General features: G+C 39.2%; 1 protein-coding gene across 1 annotated transcript in view; it reads left to right on the top strand.

The window, feature by feature from the left end:
- The window catches only part of tmem102 (transmembrane protein 102), a 35,228-nt gene extending 20,246 nt beyond the window's left edge, over positions 1-14,982 (top strand). Inside the window, exons 3-6 of the mRNA XM_030162514.1 lie at positions 3,247-3,591; positions 9,707-9,900; positions 10,164-10,376; positions 12,165-14,982. Coding sequence (XP_030018374.1) covers positions 3,247-3,591; positions 9,707-9,900; positions 10,164-10,376; positions 12,165-12,764 — 1,352 coding nt within the window. The 3' untranslated portion in view covers positions 12,765-14,982. The remainder of the gene's footprint in view (positions 1-3,246; positions 3,592-9,706; positions 9,901-10,163; positions 10,377-12,164) is intronic.
- Positions 14,983-15,329: the final 347 nt, after the last annotated feature.

Genomic DNA, 15,329 nt, shown 5'->3' with positions numbered 1-15,329 from the left:
CTGATTATGCATAACATTGGCAGATAAATTACATCAGGGCAATACCTTTTAATAAACAGTTTGCATAAGCACCGCATCCATGGGGGCCGCCATTGTTGTTTCACGGGTTACGTGACGTCAGAGCTCGGAACTGGGAGTACATCGATCTAGTACGAGTTCATGGGTGGGAAGTCAACAGTTTGACTGCCATTCCAGTGCATTTTCACAGGTAGAAGGTTGGAAAAACACAAATTGATTTATTGATAGATGTCTTTATTTTGATCATGTAAATGACAATTTTAAAACAAATGCAAATAAATGATAATCAAGAGAATGAGAACAAAACAAAACAGTAACTAAAAACATCTTAAGCCTCAAAATTTACATGAGCGAAAAAGAGTAGGAAGAAGTATAAACTTATGTAATCCTACCCCTTCAAACCTTTCCATACTTACTGAAAACAACACTCCCAAATTCATCAGCAATTTTTAAACATGTGCATTTAGTCACTCATCCATATTACAACACATTCACCGACACATTGCAAAATTCATATCCAAATAACAAACAAGTACTTTATAGAGATTATTTATCAATGTACTTCTGGAAAATAATTTCTTTATGTCTCTTTCTAAACACAGTCATACTGGAAATTTGTTTTAGTTCTGCACTCAATCTGTTCCACAGTTTAAGTACCTTAACTGTGATATAGAAGCTTTCCAATGGTATACGCACACTTCTGACCTTTAGATTTAAATTTTCCCTTAAATTATAAGTCCCCTTCTCTTTTCGGTAGCAATCTATTCCTTGCTTTGTGTAGTATTCGAGCCATTTTATGTTCCACCAAGTCAAAAAATTTCAGAATTGTGGATTTTAGAATTACGGGTTGCCTGGAATGCAGAAAAAGGTGGCATTTGAATTGTAGTGTTGGTGGAGTTACTTAGATCATACAGTGGATTTACAGTGCTGAAGGGAATAATTGTAAACAATGAGCTTATGAAGTTTCATGTATCAGATGTTGCAAAAATTAGGTGCTTCCAGGAACTTGTGCGCATGTCATGGGAGTGTTAATAAAGAATGAAGATCTTGGAGGAAAAGCACATTCCACATAGGAAACGGCGCCATTAGTCTCACTGGGAGACGAATGAGCTTCTACAGGAGGATGAGTTGACTCTACTGAGGAATAAGACGATCCGGAGATCTGCCGTCACATATCCTTTCTTCTCTTTAGCTGCTCCCCCCCAGTAGGTCGAGTCAAATGAGGTACTTTCATTTTCCCTCCTTCAAAGCAACGCACCACAGAGACCCCTCGTCAGTACATTTTGACTTTGACTCCCACTTTAGTCAGCCTCACTTGGTGCGTTTTCGGTCTCTGGATGCTTTCTTTTTCCTTTTCTCCTATTTTGTATTCCATTACTCTTCCCTGGCTTTCCGAAGCTGTGCAAGATTGTGCGTTATACTCTGGGATGTTTCTCTTTCTGAGGGATACGGTTTAAGTCAAGCCGATCATTGATTGAATATAATTGAAATAGGGGGACGTTATCTCTCACTGACCTCACAGGGGCTGAGAAATCACATGTATGTAACCCAGTTTAGTTGAGGGTTTACTTTCATATTCAGACACGTGCAGCAAAACCCACATTTCTCTGCTTGGCAAAAAAAAAACATGGCTTGTTGCCACTGAGGTTGTCCCCATGTAACTGGATGAGAGGAATTATATACGGAGCTTTGTGCCCCCAAGCCATGGCCCGCTGGCGTGGTCTGGTGCCCCCTGTTAAAGCTTTTGGTGGTCATTTAACTGCCCTAGAGGGATAAACACTCCAGCTTAAGCCTACAATCTCTCCCCTGTGACAGTGCGAAAGGTCTTAAAATGTCCGCGCTTTACCTTTGACCTGCGCCGGCCTGCAGTTAGTTCTGCATCAGCACTGGTTGGGCTGTTGGATCAAGCCTTTTCTCAGTTGCTCTCATAAGCTGGCAAAACATAATTTACTCAACTCCAGTACTGCAGCTCCCAGGGGACCAGCCTGGAAAGTTTACAACACAGCTAAGTAGCCATAAAGGGATTTGGAGGCGAGTTTCTTTCACATAAACTGTTCAGAGAGCCGGGTGAGGAATGCTTTTTAGCTCCCTGGAAGATTACGTAGAAGACGGGAATAAAATATAAGGATATAATACAATAATTGTCTGACACCCTCTGCGCTGTCTGCGTTTCTTTTCAGCATGTTTCCAGATTCTCCGCAGACTCATTATATTTGTTTTGGCATTTTCACTAGTTTTTTGTTTTTATTTAATCTTTCGGTTTGTTTTTGATTTAAGTTTAGGTGTACAGAGTTATTTTTATTTGAAGGAAATGACTAGATTTATTTTTGTGCTTTTTTTAGTGTTCGTTTTCTGATATCATGAGAAAAGCCTTGGCTCGCCATTAAACCGTTGTTTATTAAGTCTAAGAATTCATGTAAAGTTATTTTAATATCAAGCACCATCTACTATTAAGATGACGTCACCTTCACTTCTGTTTTGTCTGAATTCATGCTGCATTTTATTGTAATTTTCCACTTTTGATTCATTGCTAGTTTACGTTTAGGCTTAATTTCATTAAATCTAATAACTGAAGATCTCAGCAATCACCATCTGAATCAAAGTTCTATAACCTAGGTTGTCAGAAAACTCTGTTATTCCCTGAAGTTGCTTCCCTCTGTCAATTTATTCATGTTTCTGCCAATAATGACAAACTTGGAGGAGACAGCCCCCCCTACTATAATGTTAGTTGGGTGTGCTGTATGTGTGGATTCCCCCTGAGCCAACGTACATGTGAACCGAGAGCTTAGTTTTGTGTATGTACAAAAAGCTGAAATGATCATCTGATTCTAACCCACTAGTCACTGAGGGGCCTGTTAATTTCACACTTCTCGTGTCAATATTACTTCAGCTCAGACTCATAAATAAATGCATTACCTTTCAAAACAAACTAAGCCTTGCTTCTGGAAATGTTCCAGCCTCGCGTACTTACGGACCTGCTGTTTTCTGTCCCAATGCATCCGCCAGGGCCGGTGTGCATACCCCGAGCTTGTCCGTGCATCTCGATATGAAATGCATTTTAATGTGCGTATGCATCTCTGAGCAACAGAGAACACTTCTCAAAACCTTTCCTTTCATTGCTCCTAGCACCAGCACTCCTGGCAGAAACACATTTTCACACATACCAGTGGCTTTGAATATGAATTTTGGTTAGTCTTATTGATTTCTTGGTCCCTTTCTCAACACCAGGTTTAGTCCAGAAGGTGGACCAGCGCCTCCCAGTGGCGAATGAGTACCTGCTCCTGTCGGGTGGGGCTCGGGAGGGTGTCTTGGACCTCAACCCCGAGGACCTGGGTGACTACGCTAAAGGAGCAGATTTTGACCTGGACTTCACTCTGCTGGTTCCTGCGCTGAAGCTGCATGACCGCAACCAGCCGGTAACGCTGGACATGAGACACTCCCCGCCCTGCCACTCATGGCTCAGCCTTCGCCTCTGCGACTCCAACATCCTGTCCCGCTGGAGCATCTGCTGCCAGGAGGAGAACGGACTTCCACCCGAGGAAGAGGAAGAAGAGGAAGAGGAGGCAGAGATGGGTGAGTAGGAGAGGTAGAGATGATGAGGGAAGAGCCCGGGATAACATGAGTATAGATGCAGGATTGATTGATTATTTTGAATATCAACATTTAAAACCAATATGAGAAAAATCAATATAAAAAAAGCAAAGAAAACGTATTTGAAAAGGAGCGCCCCCTTACCCTATCTTTTTACTGACCATAGATTCTCATGTCAGCTCTGTAAAGTAACTTAAATACTAAGTAACTTATATTTTATTAGTCTTTGGTACATTTATTTGTATATTTGGGGACCCTAACAGTTCATAAAGATTGAATTTGAACCCCCCAGGTGCTGCAAAGTTATTTTTATATTAATTTTGGCAAAAATCAAATGGATTTCTACAATCCGTTTCAATTCCTGCTTAATTTGTTACATTTTATAACTAGTGACGTCACAACATTTGCACATAAGGTCAAGACTTCCAATGAACATTCCTCAGACTACGACGTAATTGTTTATCAGCAGCAGTGGCTGTAGTAAAAACTGAAAATATGTCCAAACTTTGAGCTGATTACTTAAAATGTTCAGTTGTTGGTTGAACGGGACAGAGCATCACAGTTAACAACTTGGAGGGGGTGGGGCATGGCTCATGTGCATTTAAAGGGCCAGCACTCAAAACGACCTTTCTGGTGTCATTACTCAGAAATAGGGTTAAAGATGGCCCTGTGGAGTTGAATTAATGCAGAATTCAGACCCAAGCATAGCATTTACAGTTTATGTAGACCACAGGGAAATGTTTTAAAATGCATAATTCCATTTTAAAAAGCAAAATATCACTCCTTTAACAAATCTTATACATATCAAAATAAATTCTGACTAAGCCTGCACAAAATATAAACATACTTGACATATCAAAAGTAAATTCTTTCCATTTCATGACAGTGGTACACATTGAAAAATAAACTCGATGCAGAATTCAGGAAGGTGAGACTTATGGCTGGGAAGTTACCATAGAGATGGAGGGAAAGGGTGAAATAAGGATAGAAGGAGTCGAAAGATACAAAGATAAGGGAGGAGTGAAACACAACGACAAAGGTGCAGTCGCAAGGAATGGGAGCTGATTAGATTTTCGCTCATGTTTCACTCAGATAATTTGATGCGTGATGTTTTGATGCAATTTTACGGAGAGAGCTACAGCAATTGCCCGTTCCTATAACTCCAGGGATTGGTAGAACAAGAAATGCCCGCACAGGAAATACACATAGAAACATTTATGAGTATGACTCGACAATCGCAAAACTTTAAGATCACAGGGCGTCTGTAAGATTGCACCGTAGCATCAAATCTGCCACGCACTCGCCAGCGTGAAACGTCCAAGACGCCAAAAAGTAATGACATTTATGGATATGAATCTCTTTAATTTCAGCAATTTGGAATATGTATTTCATGCATTTGCTGATTTTATCGCCATGTTTCCGACAGGATAGATCGGGACAGCGTAGACAGCTTACAGCATTCACAGAAGTCACAACAAAATACTTGTAATAATAAAAAGAATTGAAATGGCAGCTTCAAGAGCTGACAGCAGATGAAATACATCAGAAGGAATTCTCATGTCTGTAATTATTGATTAAGTATTGGTGTATTGATTCTGCAGTGATTAATTTTCACCTTAAAATGTCAGACAAATGAAATATGGCTCTCGCATGCCTTGCTCAATGTCTTCCGATAGCATTTTTAATCCACTGAAAGCTGTTTAATTTACAATAATGTATAGCCTACATTTTAAAGCTGCATAAATATTATTCAGTGCAGCTTGGATCAATACTTTTTTAGTATCAGTGATGAGTTAAATGTAAAATGGACTCTTGTATTTAGTGAGAACATTATCACCTTCAGCTCGTCTTCAGCTTTATAATGTCGTTAACCCTGTAAAGCCTGAACCATTAAATCATTGACAGAAAATTCCAGTTCTTTAAAACTGGAGCCTTTATTGGTCCTTCTGAACAACCCCCCAATTTTTTTTAATTTATTTATTTTTTTCAAATATCAATTTCAATACCAATTTCCAAATTTAAAACCACTAAAGAGAGTTTGGATTTATCAACTTTTCTTTTCTTATAATAAAGAAAATCAGCCTTAATAATGGAAAGAAACAGTGATGGGACATTTACTATGATATTTATATGCAGAAAGGCCCTATTATATGCTAATATTAAGCTTAACCCTGTAAAGCCTGAACCATTAAATCACTGACAGAAAATTCCAGTTCTTTGAAACTGGAACCTTTATTGGTCCTTCTGAACAACCCCCCAATTATTTTTTTAAAATATCAGTTTCCATGTATGAGTTTCAGTTTTGTGTCATATTTGATACATCGGGTCTCAATGCTCAAATATTATTATTTTTGAACAAACAAAAACATAATATAACACAAACATGTTTAACAAATTGATATTTCCTTTTCAAATTTGTCAAAGTTCTGCCTCCTTCCTCATTAATGACAATCTTGTAATGTGACTGGAAAGGCCTCTGATGAACAAATTCCTCCCCCTATCCATGTATTGCATGTATCTAATTGTATACATCAGGTCATTCAAGAAAAATATCACACTGATCATGTTGAAGGCTTCAAAACTATCAAATATGATATGTTTGGCATTATAGGGTGAAGTGTGTTTGAGCTCTTTTGGATTTATGGCCAGTAACATTTCTGTCGTGGCTCCATCTCAGCTTTCATCTGACTTGGGTTTTTGGTATAACTCAGAGGTGATTGTTTTTAAAGTTAGCCTAACATTTAGTCATCGTGGCATCGGAGCTTATTTACCAGCAGGTACAACATCCATTCACAAGTGCACATATTAACATACAGCTTTAATGCATATCTAATGTTTTGCAGTGCAGCAAGGCAAACATTGAGCCAGTGAAGCATGAAATAATGCAAAGAGGTTGTGATCTGATATGCTTTGGGCGCACTGTAATAGCATCCAGCCACGATTAGAGCCGATTAAAAGCGAGATTTTTCATTCTGCATACTAAACACGTGGAGCAAATTACCTTGGCTCTTCCTTTTCTTTTGTGACAAATTCATAATGGCAGTTCATTAAAGACAACATTTGCACAGATGAACTCTTCTTGTTATCTGCTCATCTCTCCATCGGTCAGAATTCCATCAAATAACTTCTGGCCAGTGAACACACAGGACATTTCCCTCTTGTTGTTTTTGTCCCAGCCCTGTGGGCAAATGTAGATTTAACTTAGCTGTACTTTTATATAAGAGTCAGATAACACACTGGCTTTTTGAGTGGTTGGATCAGCAGAGGGAAAAAGACTCAAATACCGCACAGCCCCAAAACAGACAGAAAAATCAATGGAGTATTTTTATAGTAACTTTAGAGGCTTAGTTTGCTTTTGGCATTTTGTTTCCACTGAGCTGTGAAACTTTGGTCCAATAAATACATGATATATTGTTTGTTATAGTTCTTTAGTGTTTACCCAAGAGTCACCATACCTGCTACTGTACCAAGGTTGTTCATGTGGTTTTCTGACAGCGTAGGTGCTGTCTGGGTTTCTTCGTTTGTGAAAGACACACAGCTTGGGGCAAAGGAAACTTTTCTGTTTTTCTTCACATCATTTGGATAATTATTATAGCCTCATCTAGCTACAGACATTTAGAACGGAGAAATAATAAAATAAACAAGTGGTCCCAGGCAAAACAAACCTCGCCCCTCGCATGTATTGTAACTTATTTTGGCATTGATCCAGCTGATGTCATGCATGTGCTGATGTCATCATATCAATTGCCTCTATATATGTGCCAAGCTTGCAGTAAATTGAAACAAAATTGATGTTTTTATAGACATGTGAAATTTCACCCATTATAATTAAATGGGAGAAGAAAAAAGATTTTAAAAATTCCTAAAAATTTAAACTTTGGCCTGCTTTTCTCAACATGTAATGACATGTATTCTGGGTCACTGGCAATCTATAAACCCAGTTTGGTATGAATGCAACCAATAGTTTTGCTGCTAGAGTGTTAACAAATAAACAAACAAACCAAACCAAAAACAAAAACCCTTGCCTCCCTTTCGGGGGGCGGGGTAAAAATATTCAAAAAACTTAAAAACAAGACACCAACCAAGGTTATTATCGTTAACGAAAGCTAACGAAATGACAAAAACTGGAATTGTAAAAACATTTTCGTTAACTGAAATAAATAAAAACTATAATTAAAAGAAAAACGATAACTAACTGAAACTGTATTGTGCTCTTACAAAACTAACTAAAACATATAAAAATTCTGGATAAAATTCCCTTCATTTTCGTCTTTGTCAATGTCAGATTGATATGAAATTGATTCATTTCCTTCAAGCAATTTTAGCTGCTGGCACCATATGATATTTAACGGTCCATCACTTCTCATCACTTGTGGTTTACAGTCGTCTTCTTGTCCCCACTCTACCTGGAAACATGGAGACTAAAGTTGGGAGAAAACAACAGAGTCCTGTATGCGGTTTATTTGAATACGACGGAGAAGAAGAGAAAAGATACGACAAAGCTAAAACTAAACTAAAATTAAGCATTTAAAATAACAAAAGCTAATAAAAACTGGCAAACCTGCTCTAAAAACTAATTAAAACTAACTGAATTAGAGAAAAAAAAAGTCAGAACTAAATAAAACTAAACTAGAATAAAAAATACAAAACTATTATAACCTTTACACCGACTAGGGACCAACTGCAGCCTGTAGAATTGGACAGTCATTTATTCAGTTTTAATTAGGGCTGTGCAATTAATCGAAATTCAATTACGATTTCGATTATTACACGCAACGATTACAAAAATTATGTAATCGAGAAAAAACTATTATTAGTTTTGAGTTGTTTTAATTCACGCGCACGCAAGCTACCATGAGCTGCACTGCCCCGCCCCCCTCTAAGCTACAGCTGCCAGCTAGCCGGCAGGTCCACCCCAAGAGGAAAGTTGTACCTAGCGGTCTGGAAAAACGGTAGGAGAATCACAGCAGAAGTGCTTGGTAAACAAAAAAGGCAAGTCAAATTCAATTGTATGGAATCACTTTGGGTTTGATGAAGAAGACGAAGAGCAAAAACACATCACGTGCAAAAAGTGTTTCGTAGTTGTGTCCGCACTGACCGCTAACACAACAAACCTTTGTAACCATCTAAAGTTTAACCACCGCCACCTTTATCATAATCTTATGAAAAACTAAAACGCATAAAAACAACTTCGTCCGCAATGCAATCTTCAGTCTCCGAATCTCTTTACGCTGCAACTCCCGTATTAACCTAACCCTAACCTGTATAACCCTAACGTACGTATTCTACAGGGTGTCCCACAAGTCTCCATACATAGGAAAAATAAACGTTTCTTGACATAAACCATTTTTATTTATATAATATGCTCTATATGACTGCCATTTTGTCGGGAACACATTTCAATGCGTGTCCTCCACTGCTGAAGAACTATAAAGAAGAAATATAAAGAAATACATGTTAGAACAATATGTATTATGTCTCCTATGTATGGAGACTTATGGGACACCCTGTAGATGGCTGATGTATACAGAAGGCCTGAACTGAAACCTCACGGCACGCCACTGAATTTACTATGTTTCATACTACATTGAACATACTTGAATTTATTATTTCCACTTTACGTGAGTTTTTTTTTTTTTTTTTTTTTTTTTTTTTATTGCTACAGTTCTATGGCAAGTCTATAGCAGTTTAATTCCAGTGCACTATTTATTTACAAAAGGAAACATACTTGAATTTACAGTACACTTATTTGATTTCAAAGATTTTTTTGTTTCGTACAAAAGTGAAAATACTTTGTTTTAGTGGTTAAAAGCTTTATTTATGTTTAAAGAGTATATTTTACATTGTTTTGCAAGCAAAAAATAAACAACTTTAAGGTTAACAAATAATCGTTTTTAATAATCGTGATTTCAATTATTGCTAAAATAATCGTGATTTTTTTTTTTTCTATAATCGAGCAGCCCTAGTTTTAATGCTCTTACTTTTGATTTGAATTAAGGTTTGTTTTGGCCAAAATGTGTCGTCTGATATTCCTAAGCATTAGAAACAAAAGGGAAACCCTGATCCGAGGCTACACTGACATATTCCCTCTCTTCAGGTAAAGGCCCTGCCCCCCCTCTGGATTCCCCTCAGTCTCTGGACGGCTGTTACTTCTCCCCCACCTTGGTGACAGACTGGTTCTGGGGGGTGGTGAGCGAGGCAGTGGAGGAGTTGAGGCGTAGCCCCCAGAGAGGCATTCCCACCCCAGAACGACTGGAGCGCAACGGCCCACTTACCACCATCATCCTCCAGGTACAGATGAGAAACAGACGCTGAAGTGATGACAAAATGGTGACAGTTGGACTCATTATGTCTGAACTGATAAGGAATGTCAGGCTGCCTCACATTAGCACCGTGCTCTGAAAATTGCTCATTTTAAACAGAACATTTATGTGAAATCTACAAGAGTCAAATACGCCAAATGACTTTTTCAAAAGAGGAAAATTACGACTAAGCAATGCTCTAACAGGCCTCTCCCCTCCTCCATCCTTCCTCCCTTCGTTCCCTCCTCGTAGGCGGGCTCGAGCCGGGTTCTCTACGACCTGCTGCCTGTCGTGTCGTTTCGCGGCTGGCCTGCCGTGGCCCAAGGCTGGCTGACCGCCAACCACTTTTGGGACGGTAAAATCACAGAGGAGGAGGCCATATCTGGCTTCTATCTGCTGCCCTGCTGCTCTCCGCTGGGTGGTCGGCCCGACAGGGAGTGGAGACTGGCCTTCTCACGCAGCGAGGTGAGGGGATTATTAATGTGTTTTTCTTTCCCATGTTGAGTTTAGTTTAAAGCAACAGTACAACCGTTTTGTTTGCTGTTTCTTCTTTTTGTCCTTTCTCTTTAACTTGTCACACCTCAAACCAAGCTTCATGGTTTCATTACATGGTGTTAATTCGATTCCATTATAATGGCAGAAATGAAAGAAATGTGCTTATAACTTCTATATGTTGTGTTTCATCACCTATGTTGGCAACATCTAAAACTCTTTATCATCATGTGTTTTGATCTGCACTATATGAATAACATTGAATTGGACTGTCTGTAGAGGGGTGTCAGTTTGACCACAGTAAGCTGTCATTATTTTCTGTTTAATGGAGAAAAATAAACCAAGTGTTGAGCCTCCAGTAACACTGGTCTCTCACCATCTCATATCCCCCTCTCTCTTCTTTTCAAAACATACTTTCAAAAGTTTTTGTGCTTTTATGTGTTGTTTTGTAGTCGACTATTATGTTATCAGACAATTTTTCTATTAAAAACTTAAAACTTTGTCTGCTCCTCTCCCCCTGTACTGCCACAGCTCATTTTTTCCCTCTTCTTTCTTCTCTCTTTCTTGTTGTTTCGTTTTTTTTCTACTTTTGTGGAATGGCTGACGATAGCCTGCTGTAATTTCTTTTAACTTGTCTGAAAGTTCTTATCAACCAGAAAATCTGTTACTACACTAAAAACAAATGTAATTCTGGTTCAGTTTCATCTGGGTGCAGGTTTTTTGTCCAGGGAGATAATTCACACCTGTATTTTTGTTCTAAAAGTCTGTTTCTTCTAGTTAATTTATTGGTATTTACTGGTTGCACTGCAAAAATCTATTTTTGCAATGTATTTTTCTCATTTTTAGTCAAAATATCTCATCACACTTGAAATGAGACATAACCTTTCAGTGAGATATGTTAACTTATTTTTAGACAATAGATCTTATTTCAAGAAGTCTTACCAAAATAAATTTCACTTGTTCCAGTAGCAGATTTTTTTTTTTTGCTTGAATTAAGCAAAAAAATCTTGAATTAAGCAAAACAATCTGTCAATGGACCAAGTGAAAAATATCTTGTTATTGGAGGACCTAACAAGACTTTAATACTTTTGTGAAATTTCTCAAAAATTGTTTTTGTTATGTAGAAAATCAAGGTCAATCAAGTTACCGTATTTGGTTCCTTACCTGTAAGTAGCAAAAAACCAAAAAAAAAAAAAACAACAAGTAAATATAAAAAATACAAGAAAATTACATGTAAAGTGGAAGGCACATGTATTTTAGAACATTCACTGCAAAAAAAATCTAAATCTTAGGAAGTGTATTTTTCTCATTTCTTGTCAAAATAGCTCATCACACTTAAAATAAGACATAACTTTTCAGTGAAATATGTTAGCTTATTTTTAGACAATAGATCTTATTTCAAGAAATCTTACCAAGATAATTTTCACTTGTTCCAGTGGCAGATTTTTTTGCTTGAATTAAGCAAAAAAAAAATTGTGAATTTAGCCAAAAAAATATGCCAGTGGAACAAGTGATAATTATTTTGGCAAGATTTTTTGAAATAAGATTTTCAAGCTCTATTGTCTAAAAATAAGTTCTTATATCTCACGGAAAAGTTACTCTTTAGGAGATTATATCTTATTTTAAGTGTGATGAGATATTTGGACTAGAAACGAGAAAAATACACTTGGTAAGATTTAGATTTTTGCATTATGATGCTGTTTTTGGATAATCACTTTTTCCATCATTTCTTTTTTTTTTTTTTTTTTTTTTTTGGGTTAGGTTCAGCTAAAGAAGTGCATCCCGTTCCCCATGGCCCAGGCGTTCCAGGCGGCCAAAGCGGTCCTGTCTCGTATCCTGGCCCGTCCACGGACCGGCCTCAGCCTCTACCACCTACGCACTCTGCTTTTTTGGGCCTGTGACAGACTTCCCGCCGCCTACCTGTCCTGCCCCGACAGCGACACTCCAGGTCGTCTCCTGCTGGGTCTGCTCGACGACCTCGCCCACTGCATTCTGGGTAAAAACTGCCCCAATTACTTCCTCCCCCAGTGTAACATGTTGGAGCACCTGACCGACAGCCAGGCGCTACTCGTCGCAAGGAAGCTGGCCCACGTTCGCTCGGATCCCAGCGAGCACCTGCGGGCAGCTCTGGACCAAGCCCAGCAGGCGGGTCAGTTGAAAAAAGAGTTAACGGCAAGCACTAACGGCCACAGCTCCCCCGGTCATCACCCCGCCAACGGCATCATCTCGCCTTCTGAGGACAAGCTGGCTCAGCGGCTGCAGCAGCTCGTCACCGAGAACCCCGGGAAATCCATATCAGTCTTCCTCAACCCAGATGATGTCACCAGGCCTCACTTCCGCATCGACGACAAATTCTACTGATGCCGACACGCTGCCGCAGAGAAAAGCGTGGAAATGCGTTTGCCTGGCGAACTCTGAAAATGCTCTGAGACGTGGCATCAGAAGGTACAGAGCGTTTCTTCAGAACACTGCAGGTGTGGAGTTGAACCCTAAGGCTGAACAGTAACCATGCAACAAAGCCTTGCTGCTCGGCTCACTCTCAAAACCAAAAAACACACATGTTCGACTGACGTATGACATCCCACTCGGCCCACGTTGCACAATTGACAAGATGTCGACGAGCTGACGCCACGGAGACGGCCTGACGAGCTGGCCTTAATGAGACTCATCAGCTGGTGCTACAAAGATGAAGGCCAGCTTTAGTGATGTGAAATAAGTCTAGTGGAGATCAACATTCAAAGCGTGTGTGTTTGTGTGTGTATATGTGCGCCTAAGGGTTTTCACATAATACTAACACTTCTAAAGACAAGACTCTTTATTTTTGGCCGTGATCAGAGTGGGTGATGACTGAATTAGAAAGAAAAACAAGGTGTGGCTGATGAAACTGAATGTAATGTTCGGAGTCTTTGAACAAAGTCTCTCTTTCAACTATACTTTAACCCTCTTGCATAACCCGACTGGTGATCTGATGGCATCATTTTCACTTTTTATTTTGAAAATCTTTCTCAGGTATTCATAACGCTTCTGATGCTTTTATTATTAGTGATGATTTCCTTTTTTTTTTTTTTTAAGGTCGTATTTCCGTGCTGCTGATCAGACTCTGCCCTAGATTTCAACATTAAATTGGGTAACGGTTAGTACCAAAGAGCTACATTGGAGCAGTGTTGCAAAGAGAAACGTACTTTAAGTCTTACATATCTTTAAATGTCTAATCTGGAACCAACTTGATGATCTTACTGAGTCACAAACAGAATGTTAATTTTCTACAGGTTTGGAAATATTTTGGTTGTGTTTGGAATGTTATTATAGCACCTGTATAAAGGATTAAAACCACAAATCCTATTTATGGAGATCAAGTAAATTAACACTAGCGCATATCGTATAGAAATATTATGGATTAAATATTCAAACAGGTACAGAATAACATAGACATAACTATGCCAAGGTACTTCTGTGTTAGAATGTCCCACTGAGAGCCCACTATGTCAAATATTTTTGCACATTTTTTGTCAGCACCACTTAGTTGTGTGTGTCCCTTATATTCAACTGTGCTTCTGACTTGAGTGATTCTGATAATTGTCCTCCGTCTCCTCTGCTTGGTTGGTCTTTTTTAATGAGCTGTGTTTGTGTGTGTTGTGTTCTCGACGGACTGAACCACGCAGCAGGATGCAGACAGACACCCAGATGCTGCCCACTGAATTATTTCCTCAGCGGGATGTTGTGCGTCGGCCCCTGGGGTCTATCATTTCGTGGCAGACGGCGTCATCCACGGGTGGGGTGGTGGTGGTGGTGGTGGGGCACAGGCCTCCGCTGGTCCTTTTGAAGAAATCTGAAGGTGCGTCTTACGGGGTTTGGATCGATGTCTCTCTCTGGGACTGTTGCTTTTCTTTCTCAGCACTTTGTCATTTTCTCTCTCTCTCTTATTTCATTCTCTTATTTCCCTCCGAGCGTCGGCATCTTTTTATTGTTTTGAGCCACACAAGGACGCTCCAGCCTTATGTTTACACTGTACACCCCTTTCACTGCAATGCTTCTCAGCTGATTCCATTACAAGCTGTGCAGACAGGCAGTGGTTTAGTAGCAACAAGCTCAACCACGCCAAGCATTTATTTTCTCTTTTCCCCCTTACATTAGCGGAGGGAGACCCACTTGTTTTTACCTTAATGGATTCGAGACTTTAATCTCAGCTTGAGAAGTTGGCTGAGCGCTACTCTGCCAACAAACTAGAGGGACTGGGATTAGTTGGAGTTTGTTGTGCTGCTTCCAGCTGTGTACAGGCAGGGTACAAAATACTACAAGCACAAGACTGGTTTACATTAAAAAAAAAAAAAAAGAGATTAAAAAAAAAAATTTAAAAAAACAAGGTGATGGTGGTTAGTTCTGGAGTGATTGTGTTACTTTAGCAGATTTTCTGTGCTTACTACTGAGTGATTTGTTTTTAAATATTGTCTGTACTACTAATTTTTGCAACTGCGTGAAAGAACAGGACTTTGAGGAAAACCAAAGCGTGTATTCAGTCGAAGGGGGTTTCTGAGGTTCGACCTCTCCTGCACTGGAGCAATCAGGGTGTGAATTCAGTGAAAAAGGCAAAATAGTCAAGTTGCCACTCTTATACTTCCCATAACAGACCCTGCAGTGCTAATACCAGTTAACTTCTTAAATGGAAATGTGTTACATATGGTTGGTAGAGCAAAATTAACTTGGTTGCTAATTGTGTAACCTTGAGCATTTCTCAGAATTCAAGATGGTGTCCTCCATCATCTTGGATTTTCATCAGTTTTCACCTTTTGCTCTCGTTGACGAAGAAAGTCGTGTAATATATCGTTCGGTAGGTTTTCCAGGATGGGGAGTCCATTTCTGAAGTCATTTTTTTGGATACAGGTCAAATCAGAGGTCAAATTTTGAATGTGAATTAAATTATAGGAA

This window comes from Sphaeramia orbicularis, chromosome 18, assembly GCF_902148855.1.
Source record: "Sphaeramia orbicularis chromosome 18, fSphaOr1.1, whole genome shotgun sequence".
Lineage (NCBI taxonomy): Eukaryota > Metazoa > Chordata > Actinopteri > Kurtiformes > Apogonidae > Sphaeramia > Sphaeramia orbicularis.
The sequence above is the reverse complement of the archived record's forward strand: the minus strand, read 5'-3'. Positions and strand labels throughout refer to the sequence as shown.